General features: G+C 30.5%; 1 protein-coding gene across 2 annotated transcripts in view; it reads right to left on the bottom strand.

Moving 5' to 3' along the window:
- Positions 1–15,170, bottom strand: part of LOC129958617 (paramyosin-like) — a 224,330-nt gene that overhangs the window by 123,575 nt on the left and 85,585 nt on the right. For both annotated transcript variants that reach the window (XM_056071216.1, XM_056071217.1), the window contains exons 4-6: positions 14,023–14,198; positions 10,431–10,563; positions 2,634–2,760 (exon numbers count right to left, since the gene is read on the bottom strand). In XM_056071216.1, coding sequence (XP_055927191.1) covers positions 2,634–2,760; positions 10,431–10,563; positions 14,023–14,198 — 436 coding nt within the window. The remainder of the gene's footprint in view (positions 1–2,633; positions 2,761–10,430; positions 10,564–14,022; positions 14,199–15,170) is intronic.

Below are 15,170 nucleotides of genomic sequence, written 5' to 3'. Positions count from 1 at the left end.
TGGAAGGCTTAGTTCTCGGATAACAGAGGCGGAATAATTACGCTAGGGAATAAAAGTGCCTTTTCATCACTCCTTATGGAGTGGCTGAAAATCGTCCTTGCAGATTGTTCCAGAAAGGCTAAGTGTGTATGGATGTGTGTTTTAATCCGATTAATTTCCTTCTACACTGGTGAATTTAAAGAGTCGCAGCTGCAAGCTTCTTTGATAAACAAATATCCTGCATTCAATTTCAAATAAATGCCTTTTCATTACAAAATGCCTGAGGATTTTGAGAAGTTGCTTTTGAATGCAGTTTTCAATAAGTACTTTCAATATACTACAATGAATTATTCGTCATTATTTTCTAATCATATCATCGATTAAAATAAGTCATTCGGGATACAATACCTGGTATTTTATTACATGAGGAAAATCTAATGAACAGTTCTAAGAGTATTTAAATAATTTTCCAATTTTCCAGCAGATGTTTAAAATGTAATTTTCATTATCCAAGGAGAGATTATTTCATTAAAATTTTTCAGTTTATTTCATTAAATTTAATTTAAATAAGTCTTGGCATCTATGCGGGGGCATCACGTTTAAACACAATGATGTTCATTTACAAATTCAAAAAAATTTATTATTCGTGGTAAGCCAGAAGCGAGATGCATTTTAATATATTCATGCACATTAAGCAGTTCATGTTCTAACTTTTCTGTCCAGGCTGTTGTAGAATGAAAAATAATTCTAGTTGAAACACCACCCCTGTTATGCATTTGTAGAACCGAATTTTACCCAATTGAGGATTGCTGAGGAATTTGGCCTTCTAGTCGGCATTTAATTGACCTTACAACTATTTGGATCGGTGTGGAATGTAAAAAGCAGTTTTTCAGAAAATACTAAATATACCTTCTAAAAATTTAAACTACTTTCCCATTTTAAATAGAAAAATCTGTTCACGTTGTATAAATTTCTTTTTATTTGAATAATTTTTTAAATTCAGCATCAATTTGTTTAAAGCCATATGAAGGCTATTTTGGGATAGACCTTGAGATTTTATAGTCCGATGAAATGCCTACGGTGACTCAGGAGCTTGTAAAATACCAGAATGGGCCAATAAGTATTCATTTGACCTCTGGCGTCTTTAAAAAATATCAAATATGAATATAAAACGAATCTTCAGAAAATTAAATATTCCCAATTTCCCAATTCCATCACTAAGTCACTCAATATAAATTCAGATAGATTCAAAGAATATTATCTCCTCAGTTTTATTACATTTTTCCTTTTAAATATATATTCCAAATTCCGATCAAAGGAAAGGTTATGGGCTTATGACCCGATTTCATCAAAAGTTCATCACTCGTAACATGTTATCTTTGTGATCATGCCATCTTCATGATCTAAGCATGTTAAATTTGTAGCATTGAATTAAATACAGCGTATTTCAAAACGAATGATCCAATTCTAAACCTTAACTTGTTACGAAATACATGAAAAATAATGGAATAAATTTCAGAGCATTATTATAACTGTTTTGCTATCATTGCCATAAGCACGGATAATGTCCAGACGATAGTTGAACTTAACCAAAGTATTTTTATTGATAGACATCACTCCATTCCTTTATCGATGGATATCCATGAAGTGAAAGATAGCATAACAATGGCAGTGAATTTCAACTAGAACAATTCTTTGAAGAAAATATGAAGTGAATTCAGCTGTCGTCTGGTTGCTGTCCTTGCTGTTGATAAAGGATTCATAGAATCTTTATAATAAGGAACTTTAAGATTTTGTGAAAATTATTCAGTTTGTTGCATTATGTCAGATAGCATAACAATGGCAGTGAATTTCAACTAGAACAATTCTTTGAAGAAAATATGAAGTGAATTCAGCTGTCGTCTGGTTGCTGTCCTTGCTGTTGATAAAGGATTCATAGAATCTTTATAATAAGGAACTTTAAGATTTTGTGAAAATTATTCAGTTTGTTGCATTATGTCACCTTGACTTCATAAAAAACTATCAAGGTTTCATATCGTATCATTCTTTTTTGAAACACCCTGTATTCTGACGCTACTGTGATTTTAAAAAAATGAGACCTTTTAAGTTGTCGCTCTCATCGTCTCACCATCGCTCAAACATTAAAAGTCCATTGCCACAAATCCATTGTAATAAGATATTCATTTGACAAACTGGCCGATCAATCTGTCAATTTTTTGTACATTTTCATCCCTTTTATTTTAGCACGGGCTGTCTGTTTTGTTCGTTTGTCGACAGAATCTCGTTTTCGATATCGGAAGAATATTAATTCAAGTTTCCATTCTCTTAAAAGAAGGATGACACCCTCATCTTTTAAGCAGCGTTCAAACAACTATGCCCATCCTAAAATCGATTACGATTAAAAATAAATGCCAATTCTACTGAAACTAAAGCAATAACGATAACTAGTAAAGATAAAACTACAGTATAGGAACTTTTGATATTCAGCCTTAAGAATCTGAAATTTTTTTCCTTTCTACAGCTCTTGAATTCTTGATGATGTTACTTTATATAAAAGATTAGAAGTATAAAAAAGTAAAGTATAAAAGGTTAGAAGTTATATAAAAAGTTAGAATGTAGAGATTGAATGTGTTCCTTCCTTTTTTCCTTCTTACCTAAAAGTTCATCTCGTTGAGCGTAAAGCTTTTGAAGCAGCTCTCCATCTATTGTCAGAGCTTGAATTTCTTCTTTTAGCAGATCTCTTTGCTTAATTGTGCTCTCCAGCTGGCGTTCGATGACTTCCTTTAAAGGGAAAAAGAAGTGTTAGAATCTTGAAACACAGTAACTTTGGTAAATATATTATTGAGGGATTTTTTTTTTTCAAAATGTGTTTCATTTTTTACTTTCTCGCACATATGGTGTAAAGAAAGTATAGTAATCGTAAAAAAAAAAAAAAAAAAAAAAAAAAAAATTCAAACTCGATATTTTGGTAGTTCATAAAACACATTTTTGGAAAATATCCGTCCGTCTGTCTGTCTGTTTCTTTGTCTGTGAAAAAGATAACTCAAAAACGCTTAGACTAGACGTTTGAAATTTGGTATATGGTCTTTACATCAAATCTGCAGATTTCTATCAAATTTTTAACAAAATATTTTCTGAAGAAATCCGGCTGTCAGAATACAAGTTAACACGATAATTACAAAATGAATAGAGCTAGATAGATAAAATTCGGTACACAGATTTAACAACAATAGTATAGACATCTGTAAAATTTTGAGTCAAATCCACGAGAGGTTGACTATCTGTCTGTCTATACGTTCAGAAACATGTAAACGTGATTACTCAAAAACGCAGTGACTTAAGTATATCAAATTTGATATGTGATTTTGTGGCTATCAGCGCAGTTTTGTATTAATTTTTTTGTTTAGATCGGTTTTGAAAAACCCCAATTAAAAAAGCCTAATTCGAGCCCTACAGCCCAAATTCGATTTTAGGATACTATTAACTCATGCCAGGGATTCATCGCCAAAAAGATGGCCAAGGATGCCATGATGGACTCAATAAAAATACTAAATTCAAGCCAAAAGTTAATATTTCGTAACTATTGTACGTCAGTGCCATGTAAGGCATTCCCTGGTATGTCAAGTTTATTACATAGTATGCGAGAAAGTTTTGGGAAGACTACTCCCGCTGTTTTTTGTTGCAATCATTGTTTATAAAATGTGCTTTCATGTTAAGTTAAATTTTTAAAAAATAATTAAATCCAGAATTTTTTTTCTTTTTAAAGAAATTTAAGTGTCTATGAGGAACTATCAGGAAAGTTTTCCTCTCTAATTTTTCATATTCATAGATAATATAGCACTGTATTTTTTGTTCCCTCTTGTCAGCATAATTTCAATGCATCATGAAGTTAGGAAGATGACGACAAAGCTTAAATATTACCAGGAAAGTCGGCATGATAAAAACAGTCTCTCCCTTCATTTCACCGACATTAGTAAGTACCGACACAAAATGGCGCATTTTGTACTTCGTAGTATAATGGAGAAAACCGAATAAGCATTCTTGGCGCTTTATTTTAGAGCAATCGGAACCGAAATTCGATTCATATATGCAATTTTGGCTACAAGACTACGAGTAAAATTTCATTTATCTAACGCTATTTTTGAGTTATCGAATTACGAATATATAAACCAACAGACGGTCAATTCTTTGACAGATTTAGTCCAAAATTCTGATGATAAAATTGAGAACCTAATTTTATCTATCTAACTTGCCATGTTTTTTAATTATTATGTACATATGAACACAGACAAACTTCCTACAGATGGATTTCGTCCAAAGTTTGATAGACATCTATAAATTTGATATGAAGGCCACATACCAAATTTCATCGAACAAGTTCAGTACGTGTTTGAGTTATTTTATTCATAGACAGACCAAATTTCAAAAATGGGTTTTTCTTATGCAAGGAAGTCTGAAATGCGGATATACAGGTGGTTATCAAAATAATGGAAACACCTGAGAATAAAAGCGACATTTTTGAATGCGCTTTGTAAGCATTAAAATATAATAATAGCCACCAGTTTTTTTTATAAATTGCAATGTATATATTTTGGTAGTATGTGTTAGCTTTATTAAAGTTCTATAATTATTGGATTTTTTTTTTTCAAAAGCGTAAAATGTTGGACCTCTTAGATTTTCAAAGAGCCCTCTAGTTGGAGCAAGTGTGACCGAAACATCCCAACTTTTAGGCGTTTCTAGAGGTACGGTGTCTAAAGTTACGACAGCATACACACAGAGCGGCAAGGCAAGCTCGGGAAAGCAAAATAGTGGGCGGAAAGAGAAGCTCAGTGAAAGAGACCGATGGGTATTGAAGCGGATTGTAAAAAGCGAACAACTGCAGCAAAAGTGACCGAAGAGCTCATCTGGATTCTCCAGTGTAAGTGATTACAGTTAGAAGGCACCTTAATAAACAGAATATTTATGGCAGAGCAGCATTTCCCAAGCCGCTTGTCACAGATGTTAATGGTAAACATCGTCTACAGTGGTGCCACACTCACAAAACCTGGTCGATTGATAAGTGGAAGAAAGTAATATGGTCTGAAAAATCGTGCTTCACACTTTCTCCTACAAACATGACGGGTGCACGTTTGGAGGACACCTGCACAAGCGTATAATCATGATTGTCTCCTTCAAACTATCAGGTATGGAGGTGGATCTGTTATGTCATGGTTTTCTGCTGGACCAATCGTAACCCTCAAAGGAAGGATTACTGGGGAGAAGTATAGAAAAATCTTAGCAGACCAGGTCCATCCTATGATGCAAATTTTGTTTCCTGAAGGATATGGAATTTTCCAGGATGATAATGCACCTATCCATGCAGTAAAACTTGTTCAATTATGGTTTGATGAACACGAAGATGAAGTTAAACATCTGCCTTGGCCCGCACAGTCACTCGACCTCAATATAAGTGAACCGTTATGGTCGATTTTAGAGCGTTCAATACGGAATCGATATCCTCCACCGGAGTCTCTCCCAGAACTTTCACAATATCTCCAGGAAGGCACAATATTCCTCTAGAATGGCACAATATTCCTCTAGACTCTATTCAACACTTGTATGAATCGATTCCTAGGTGAATCTAAATTGTATTACATGCCAAAGGTGGTCCTACATTATACTAATAAAAGATTCTTTATAAATCTAAGGTGTTTCCATTATTTTTATAACCATCTGTATGTATTTTTATATTTCGATTCTGCAATATATCAACATCTAGAAGTTTAATTTTTCTGGCGTTTACAATATAATTTTTTTCTGTGCTTCATATACGAGAAAGTAAAAGGAAGGGGAAACATATCTCATCCAAATTTTAAAATGTAAATCTCGATGAATACAGTGCTTGAAACATATTTGGATGAATGCAGATAAATCTGGCATTTTAAAAAGACATATTTGTATTGAATGCAGATAAATCTGGCATTTTAAAAAGTCATATTTGGATTGAATGCAGATAATTCTGGCATTTCAAAAAGTCATATTTGGATTGAATGCAGATAAATCTGGCATTTTAAAAAGACATATTTAGATTGAATGCATTTATATTTATCTATCTGAAATGACCAAACGATCACTAAAATTTGAATTCAAAACATTGAATATTTTCGAAATTAGTTAACTGATCTCTCTAAAACGTGTTTAAAATCATTAAACTATAAATGATGTTTTTCTTCAGAGACACTTCTCGAAGTTCATTAAGTTCATCTATTAACAAATTATTCTTTCACATTTAATAAAGCATTTAAAATATGCTTATAATCATTTTCATTTTCGGCTTTAGTTAATATGATTAATAAAAACGAAATGGACTAACATTTATTTCTTACTTAAAATACTCGTTAAAGTAAACTTAGGTGAACTTGAAACACGGAGAAAAATTTCTATCTTAAATATGAACAAGTTTTATCTAAATGCACAATACATATAATACAAATGAGATATTCATTTATTATTAAATACCATTATATAAAAATATTTCATTGGGTTTTCTTAATTCACTTGATTTTTCACGTTTGAATTGATCCGGAGCATTTAAAGAATCATTGATTTTTAATGCTCAGGATAATTGATTTTTCAAAATAATTGTTTTAAATATCTTTATAAATGAGGTGGAATAAATTCATCGCAATGAAAAATGAAAGTTAAACAAGCTAGTTCGCAATATTAGCTACAAAAAAAAAAAAAAAAAAAAAAAAATCAGAGCTTCCATTACTTTTTTTTCTTGTTTTATTTTTGCGTGCCTTCATATGTCGAGTGATTTCGAATCACCTAATGGCATACAATAATGATCTATAAATGGTTGACTGTCACGACAATCGCAAGCAGAATTGTTCGGATTGCTGTAAAGATTGAAGTTGAAGATATCGAATACCTATAGTAAACTATTTATCTTTTTATCCCTATTTTTAGAAGGTCAATTCACCATTTCTTAACTTTATTTGATTTATTTCTGTCTGCGATATGTGTTCCCAAACTTTTGTATGCCCTTTTTGCTTTTTAAAAAAATTCTTATTGCTTTATCTTAATTCTCAGAAATAGTAAATTTAGTGTCATCATAGTCACGCCATTCACGAATGCGAAAGAACGTCATGACATTATTTATAATGACCCATTTTCCAGTTACAGACTTTTTCCTACGGTTCTTAAATTGAGTTTGTAGGATTATTTTTCCGTCTGAAAATGATTTTATAATTAATTACATTTAAATGGGTGTATATCTGTAGCAATCGCTATGGTTACTAATAATGTTCTCATGCTATTGAGCATAACAATATTATCACATGTTCTTCTAACTAAAATAAAGGTAATATAAAAGAGCATTTTGCCAGGCAGATAATATATCTCCTGCATGGCAGAAGAATGGACTCCTTAGCTTACTTTCAGGATTAGTCAAATATTCATTCTTTATTTTTAATGTTGCAGTGTGATCGAGCCTTCAGTTGTCTTTGCTTAAAATTTACGAAGTTGCATTGGTAGGCCCTCTGTAAACAATTTTATCGCGTTGAATGCTAATTACGAGATAACCCATAGTTGATGGCCTTGTTCAAAACAATGACTATTTCATAGAATCATATTATAATTTCATAGAATAGATTTCTGGAATAGGAAACTTACAATTTTTCATAACACTCAAACTGTCGAGTGCCATTAATTCAGGATAAAGTTATTTCTTTATTTTCAGTTTTGTTGGAACATACGTAAAAATGTGAATATATTATAGTTCAAATTTATTTGACAAGTTTCATTTTTCCATCACATATGATTATATACATATCACTTTTTTTTTAGTAATATTAGATATTATTACATATAGTTAATTTTGCTTACAATAAAATAAGATTTTCGTACAAAAGTTTTCATAATTTTGTCTCTCAATTAATAAGCAATTTTGGAAGAATGAAGGAAAAATCGAATTATTTATCTAATTTTTTTATTATAAATGTGTAATTTTTAACATTCATTGCTGAAATCCCTAATTAATTATTAATTTATAAATTTGGGACATACATTTGCTAGTCACTGATTATTACCGTTGCTTCAAACGGAAATTAACTGTCCTTCTCTAGCGTACAATAATATTACTTTTGAATCATGTAACAGAAAAGTATAATCTCCGGCTCTCAATAGAATGTGGATAAAAAGTTAGCATCATAGAATATCACAGGAGTCCATTTTGATAAGTTAGGAGAAGTACACATTCATATTTTTTTCTCCCCTGTTCTTCGTTTCGTTCTTTTTCCTCTCTCAGCAAATGCACATGTATGTATGAAGTCGAAGATCAGCTGCTGAATTGTGAGAGCCGAACAATTCGATATCTTTCCTATATTCATTCGATAATTTGATTTTCATAACATCTTCAGCTAAAGCAATCTTTTGCAAAATCTTTTGAGCATTTCAAAAAGTCGAATCGATATAAGGTGAATTGATATCTTACCTAGAAAGGATTTATTTATTATCTCCACTGTAAGGAAGGTTATTTCAAGAAAGATTTTATTCGAAGTAATCTAGAATTCCACAATATTTTTTTGTGTAAGTTCTTTGAAAGATATTTTAAAATTAATATGGAAAAGCTTCGAATAATAAAGTATTTTAAGAACCTAGCTTAGTTTTATTTGACCTCACTGCTTATTTCAATACTTTCAAAAAGTTCTACTATATACAGTTTAAAATTTTACTAATTAATGAATACAAATACAAAAATTCAAATTCGTACTTTAAAAAAATATTTAATTCTAAGACAAAAAAATATTTACTGATTTTCAGCTATTATAAATGACTAATATAGTGAATGTGCCCATTTCTTACTCCATTTCTTCCATTTATGAGCAAATTTAAAATTAATTGAAAGCATTTTATTCTTTTGTTATAAAGTTTTCCACCCTTGAAATATTTTTTTTCATTATTTACATCTCTCGAAAAGATCGCTTTACTCTTGGACATTTTAAAGAAGTGGATATTTTTCTTTGATGATGGAAACTTATTAATTTTATTTTTATCAAGTTTGGATGAAAGTTCATTGGAACTATTCCATTTCTTCGACTTCTTTTTGAATATTTATCTTTCATCATCGTATTCTGTATCAAACATATCAGACCGATGAAATAAAAGTTTGATTTTGCTGATGGCTGTTATATAAAGTCTTTAATGGATGTCTTTAATGGATTAATTAAAGTCTTTAGTGTATTCTTTATAAAGAATTCTGTTATTAAGCATTTCTTTACAAATCATTCTGTGCTAAGACCTGAAATATGAGTAAAGGTTTCACAAGGAACTGTTCCAATTAAATTTGCTTTTTTTCCCACAACAGTGAACTTCTTTTGAAATATAATTGACTTTGCTTGCAATGCTTAGTAATTGTCTTGAAAATTCAAAACTAAGAGTCATTTTTATTTTTTCCCACTTTGATCAGCAATTAAAAATAAGACTTGGATATTTTTGGAATTTGATATAAAATATGTGACTATAAAGCCATTTGTTACTTAAAGTAACGTTACTCTTTTGAACAATCATAATTTATTAACTGAGTCAGATGTCAAAATATATTTTGCTTACAATGCTTTTATGACAATTAATATCCTGGTATTTGTAACTGAAAATTAAAAAGATGTAGAGTAAATTTCTAGAAAATTCTATTTTTATAATGTGAATAATTATAATTAATATTTATTACCATTTAAGTTTTAATTATTTCATTTTTTAAAATTGAATGTTAACTATAATTCAAATATCATAAGGAAGAGCATTTAATTTTATATAAAAAAAGGAGTAAATTTAATTCATGTATTGTTCAATGGTTTGCAAATTGTTAATTTAAATTGAAGTAATTATGAAAAAAAAATTAAAAAATCGCATCCATATTCGACATCTGTAAATGAAAGCATTTCCAAGCATGCTGATTAGTTGCTGAACGATTCCGTCACCATTATACAAGCTATGACGAAATTTGGAACTCCGACCTCTCCAAAATTTTAGTAACTTTGAGAAATTAAAAAAAAATTCCATCCAAATTAACCGTTCGGGTAGGCTAGGTTGTTACCAAGGGTGCCGATTCGTTTCTAAACGATCGCGGCAACTTACTAAGCTCTGACTGATGTTTGAAGGTCAACTTGTCAGAATTAATAGAATACTGCGCATTAACAATGTAATGAGAGATTATTCTAAGTATATACTACATATATAACACATCTTTTTCCAGATAGAATTTCCCGATTGTAAGTTTTTTTGTAAGTTTTAATGAAGCTCATATAAAGTTGCTCGATTATCGAAAATATATTACTAAAGTTTCCAATTAATTTTCCAAAAACAATCTCAAAAACAGTCATCATGACAGTTAACAGGTTAAAAAGGGCTCTTTCGAACTAGAGAAACAGCACATTAATTGAATTTATGAGATAAACAGATTTTTTTTCTACCTGTCGATTTAAAAGATCCACATACTCCTCTTCATCTTCGTTTAAAGGCTCACCTTTCTGGCTCTTTTCGAATAGAAACTGCTTGAGAGATTGTGTTCCATTTGTTCTATCTATGGCCGCTTGCAGCTGATGTCTAAAGAATACGACAAAAACATATATTATGAAAAATACGTGTTTAAGTAAGTGAAATGGTGATCTTGGATTCTCAGAAAATACCGCAATGAACCAAATAATTTTGTTATTAATCCGAGAATACCTTTTAGGATAGCAATATTATCACTTTGTGGTTGCAGCGTAACTTGTGCAATCGAAAGATGCAGAAAATGTTTTCATGGTCTTAATGAGGTTTGGTGATTTTGTTACAGAGTTATATAAAATGGTTCGTTGTATTTTGGATGTTTTATCATAGGAATAATAATGCCATGTGGTGTTTACTGCTTGACTCTTCTTAGAAGTTACAAGACACAGACAATAGTTTTTATGGCCTAATTGACATTTAGTGATTTCGTTTCAAAGTTATATCAAATGGTGGTGTTTTTTCAAGGTGTTTTTCTGCCCTATAATTATTATCACGTTGATGCTGCGTGACTTGCCTACATTCAGTACTGGATTTCGACTTGATGATAAGACCCTAGCTGTTTGAGATACAATGTCCTCCATAAGACCATTTAACCCTTTCTAGGGCCACGGGAAGTATGCTTCCCACCAAATTTATCAGTCTTTGAATGAATTTATGTAGGTTGGTATAAGTTCTGACAATTTTTTTACAAAAACAGAAACTTAGATGCTTCAGTCCTTTATCTTACACAAAATGATGTGTCTTGATTTGTTACTTAATTATTATTTAATCAAATTAAATTTATCTAATAAGCTAAATGAATCCCTTTTCTTATTCTAATTTCAAGCCTAAAAATATTTTAACATAATATGACTAGAAAAAAATGGCCCTTTAAAGGGTTAAGAACCAAAAGCAAGTAAGGTTAAATAAAGGTGGGTAAAAATTAATCACGCTAATTAATCTTCCGAATGACCAATTATTCGATTTAATGTCATTAAAGAAGATCATTAATATAAACTAAAAATATTTAAATTGATCTATTTGTTGTATAAATTCAATTACAAACATTTGCAATTATTATTTTCAAAATTTTATTTGCTAATTCTCGAATTTGTAAGTACTATTTTAAAAGGGACCTAGCTATCAAAGAGTAGACCACATATTTTAAATCGCATCATGTTTAATTCTGCGCATGAAAAGCAATAAGAAATTTAAAATAAAAATTTCCTTTTTAATAAATTTTATTTTTACAAACACCAAAACAAAACAATTAAAATAAAAGTGTTTAGTGAAAAAGAAATAATAATCCTCATACAATTAAATATTTTTTAAGAAATTAGAAGGAACTGATATGGGTGAGAAATATGAATCTGAATAAGATAATTATGGATTATATTCTCTGGCTGTGCTCTTCACCACAATTATTCAAAAATGGTTAGAAGCATATGAGATTTAAAATAGAATTCCTAATTTCTCCCGAGATGGAGTTCAATTTCCTCTAAAAGGTCTCCATGAGAATAACTTAGCCTTATTTATTGGAGCTATGTCAAATTTCATCCTCAAATATTTTTTTAAAGAAAAGCACGAAATTTAAGATTTTCCAAGCCACCTAAAATACCTAGTAAGCTTGTGTCCACGAATTTCACCATTTTAAAAGCATAAAAACAACGGGTGGATTTTAGTGTCCTCTTTTTACGATTTCACGTTCAATTAAGATATTGTCACTTTTATGACTTCATGCAAAATTTTGAGAGATGCGTTTTTCATGAATTGATCAAAGCCAGAAAGTATTTAAAATATCTTCTAAAGGTTTATTATAATCTTTCGTCAGTTCAGGAAATACATCAAAAGAAAAAGTACTTCACAAATGTAGCCAATTCTTTAAAGATATCACCCCATTTCAACTACACACACAAATATTATATATTTTAAAGCAAAAAAAAAAAATTGCTTTAAATGACGGGAGGAATTATATGTTATTTGATTCAATGAATATATTTCTCAAAAAGTTACAAAATTTTATGCGGTGCCCTGGTCCTTTCAATTATATTTATTAAAAAATGTCAGTATTCTAAAACATACCATAAAATATCCCATCGATTTATGACTAGAATTGGCAGAGTTATAGCTATTTAACCTAAATAAGGAGTCGTCTAAAAATTTCTTTTGAAGAAATAATTTGTATGAATAAAAAAAACGATGCATAATTTCAATTTGCAAACGATTCCTTAAGATTTCTCTCGAGGGCCCGAAATTATCTTAAAATTTATCTAAAGAATTCAATTTTTAATGAGTCGATCAGTTTTAGTCTTAGAAGAATGAAATTTTATTTATTTAAAATGCTACAATCTCAAGAATATTTTAGTAAATATGATTGATTAGACAATATTATATCTAGTAGTTTTTTGAAAAATATATTTATTGACTCCAATAACATAAAAGGAATTACTTCCTGTCATTTAAAGCATTTTACCAATTGGAACTGTGTGTATATCTCTAACGGTTTAGAAATTTGTTATTGGACAAAGATGAGAGTGAACAACCTGTATATACAGGGTGTCCCTGAATTCAACGTCCAAACTTTAAGGATAAGTAAAATACATATAAAGAAGCATTTTTTACATAGCAATATGGTGAAAAGTGTAGGTGGAACAAGTAAGTGTAAGCAAGACGTAAAAATGTAGTGTCTGCCAGAAATCCAATGACTCTGATAAAGACTTCATTGCCAAACTTTCAATCGCCGCAGCGATTGTTCATGGAACACCTGGCATCTTCGAAAGAGTATACGCTAATTACTTGCTAGACGCTACTAGGCCTGTATCGATGCTGGTAGTAACCCATTTGAGCACTTTTTTTTTTTTTTTTTTTTTTTTTTTTTTTTTGCCAAATTTTGCGCAGTAGCTTCTGAGGGTAAAGACCCCTGAGCACCCGAGGGCTGAAGTCTGACTTCTAGCTCAAATGAAGATAGCACACACACACTCGCTTGCACAACCCCTTTTTACAGTGGGGCTCATTCATGCACCTCACAGAGAGAACACAAGGAAGAGAACAACCCTGCCCGAACCAGGACTCGAACCCGGAACGCCAAGATCAAGGGAAAGACGCGCTACCCCTAGGCCAGGACGTCGGCATTTGAGCACTTACTGAAATAGTATGAAATTAAAGAGTTTTCTCTTCATTTCCTCAGCTTTTTTTCTTTTGTTCCTCCAAAAATTTTCATTTTTGACCCACATTTCTGTACAAAAAAAAAAAAAAAAAAATGCTTCTTTATATATATTTTGCATATCCTTAAAGTTTGGCCCATGAATTCAGGGACACCCAGTATAATTTATTATAATTTTATGCAACGCTACTTTCATTAATTAAAATATAAACGTCACATTTGTTTTGATGCAAAATCTTAAATCTGTTTACTACCACTGAATCCTTGTTATTTTTGACATAAAATTAAAAACAGATACATCTAGAACATTCAGAAAGGAAAAGATTAAAACACTTGTTATCAGATAAGTATTAAAAAGTATTCCGACTTACAAATTTTGAGCTTGGAGGTTCCTGCTGTCTTGCAGAGCTTGGAAATTTTTCTCAAGTTGTTCCAGCTGGTCAGACTTGAGTTGATAGTTATCCAAAACATGGCGTTTTTCAAATAACTGGATTTCTTTTTCAAGATCCAAGTACTTTTGAAGAGTTTCAACTGTGATTTCAACAGGCTGAAAATAAAAAAAATTAAAAAAAATGTAATCATGTTACCTACAATAAAATATGAAAATTGTTACATAAAAGTCTAAGTAATTTAACAATAGATTAAATTTTTCATTTATTCAAAATATACATTTTCCTTATCGCATTAGAGTGATATATAAATTTCATTTGATTAAAAGATTAATGGTTTGCACTGGCTCGAAATTTGCTGGAGCCATTGTAGTTTTCGAACATTTAATAGACAAAATATTAACCACTGAAGGCTTACATACGTCTCTCTTAAAAGTCATACATACATGAGCCAGTCATACGCTCCTCTACATAAAAATATGAATAATATCGGTTAATTTAACATCATATGTGTACCCAGAAATATGTAAACCACATATGACGCTGCATAATTCTCTATTAAATATCTTACTATCAAATTATAATATTGATATTGTAAAATTCTCCTTTTTAGGAAAGCAGGAAATTCATTATATAAATCTACTTATTACTGAATTAAAATATTGAAATTGTAAAACTTCTTTTTAATGGAACAGGAATTTCATTAAACAAATATGCTTTATAACAAATTATGATACTCAAGGAACCTGATTTAAATGAATAAATTTATTACCAAATTGTGATAGTGAAATTGTAAAATACTTCTTTTTATTGAAAAGGAACTTCATTCGTTTTAAGTGTGAATCTAATATTGAAATCAGTTTGGGAAAAGACATTTTAATTTGCAGTTCTACTTCCAAAAGACAGGATGCAATTGATACTATTATTGCTAAATTTGCCGTTCTCTTATGATCATTTTTGCTTCGAGATTACTAAACAATGTATAAGTCAGGATTATGACTTCATAAAACAAATTAAAACCTTTTATAAAACAATATTATGAAATGAACTGCATTATTATTTGTCTCATTTTCTCTCTGATTCCTCTAAGCGATGTTGATCAGACAATAAGCTTGAGTATTCTAGAGAAA

Source organism: Argiope bruennichi, chromosome X1 (genome assembly GCF_947563725.1).
Source record: "Argiope bruennichi chromosome X1, qqArgBrue1.1, whole genome shotgun sequence".
NCBI lineage: Eukaryota > Metazoa > Arthropoda > Arachnida > Araneae > Araneidae > Argiope > Argiope bruennichi.
This window is presented reverse-complemented; position numbering and strand designations above follow the sequence as displayed.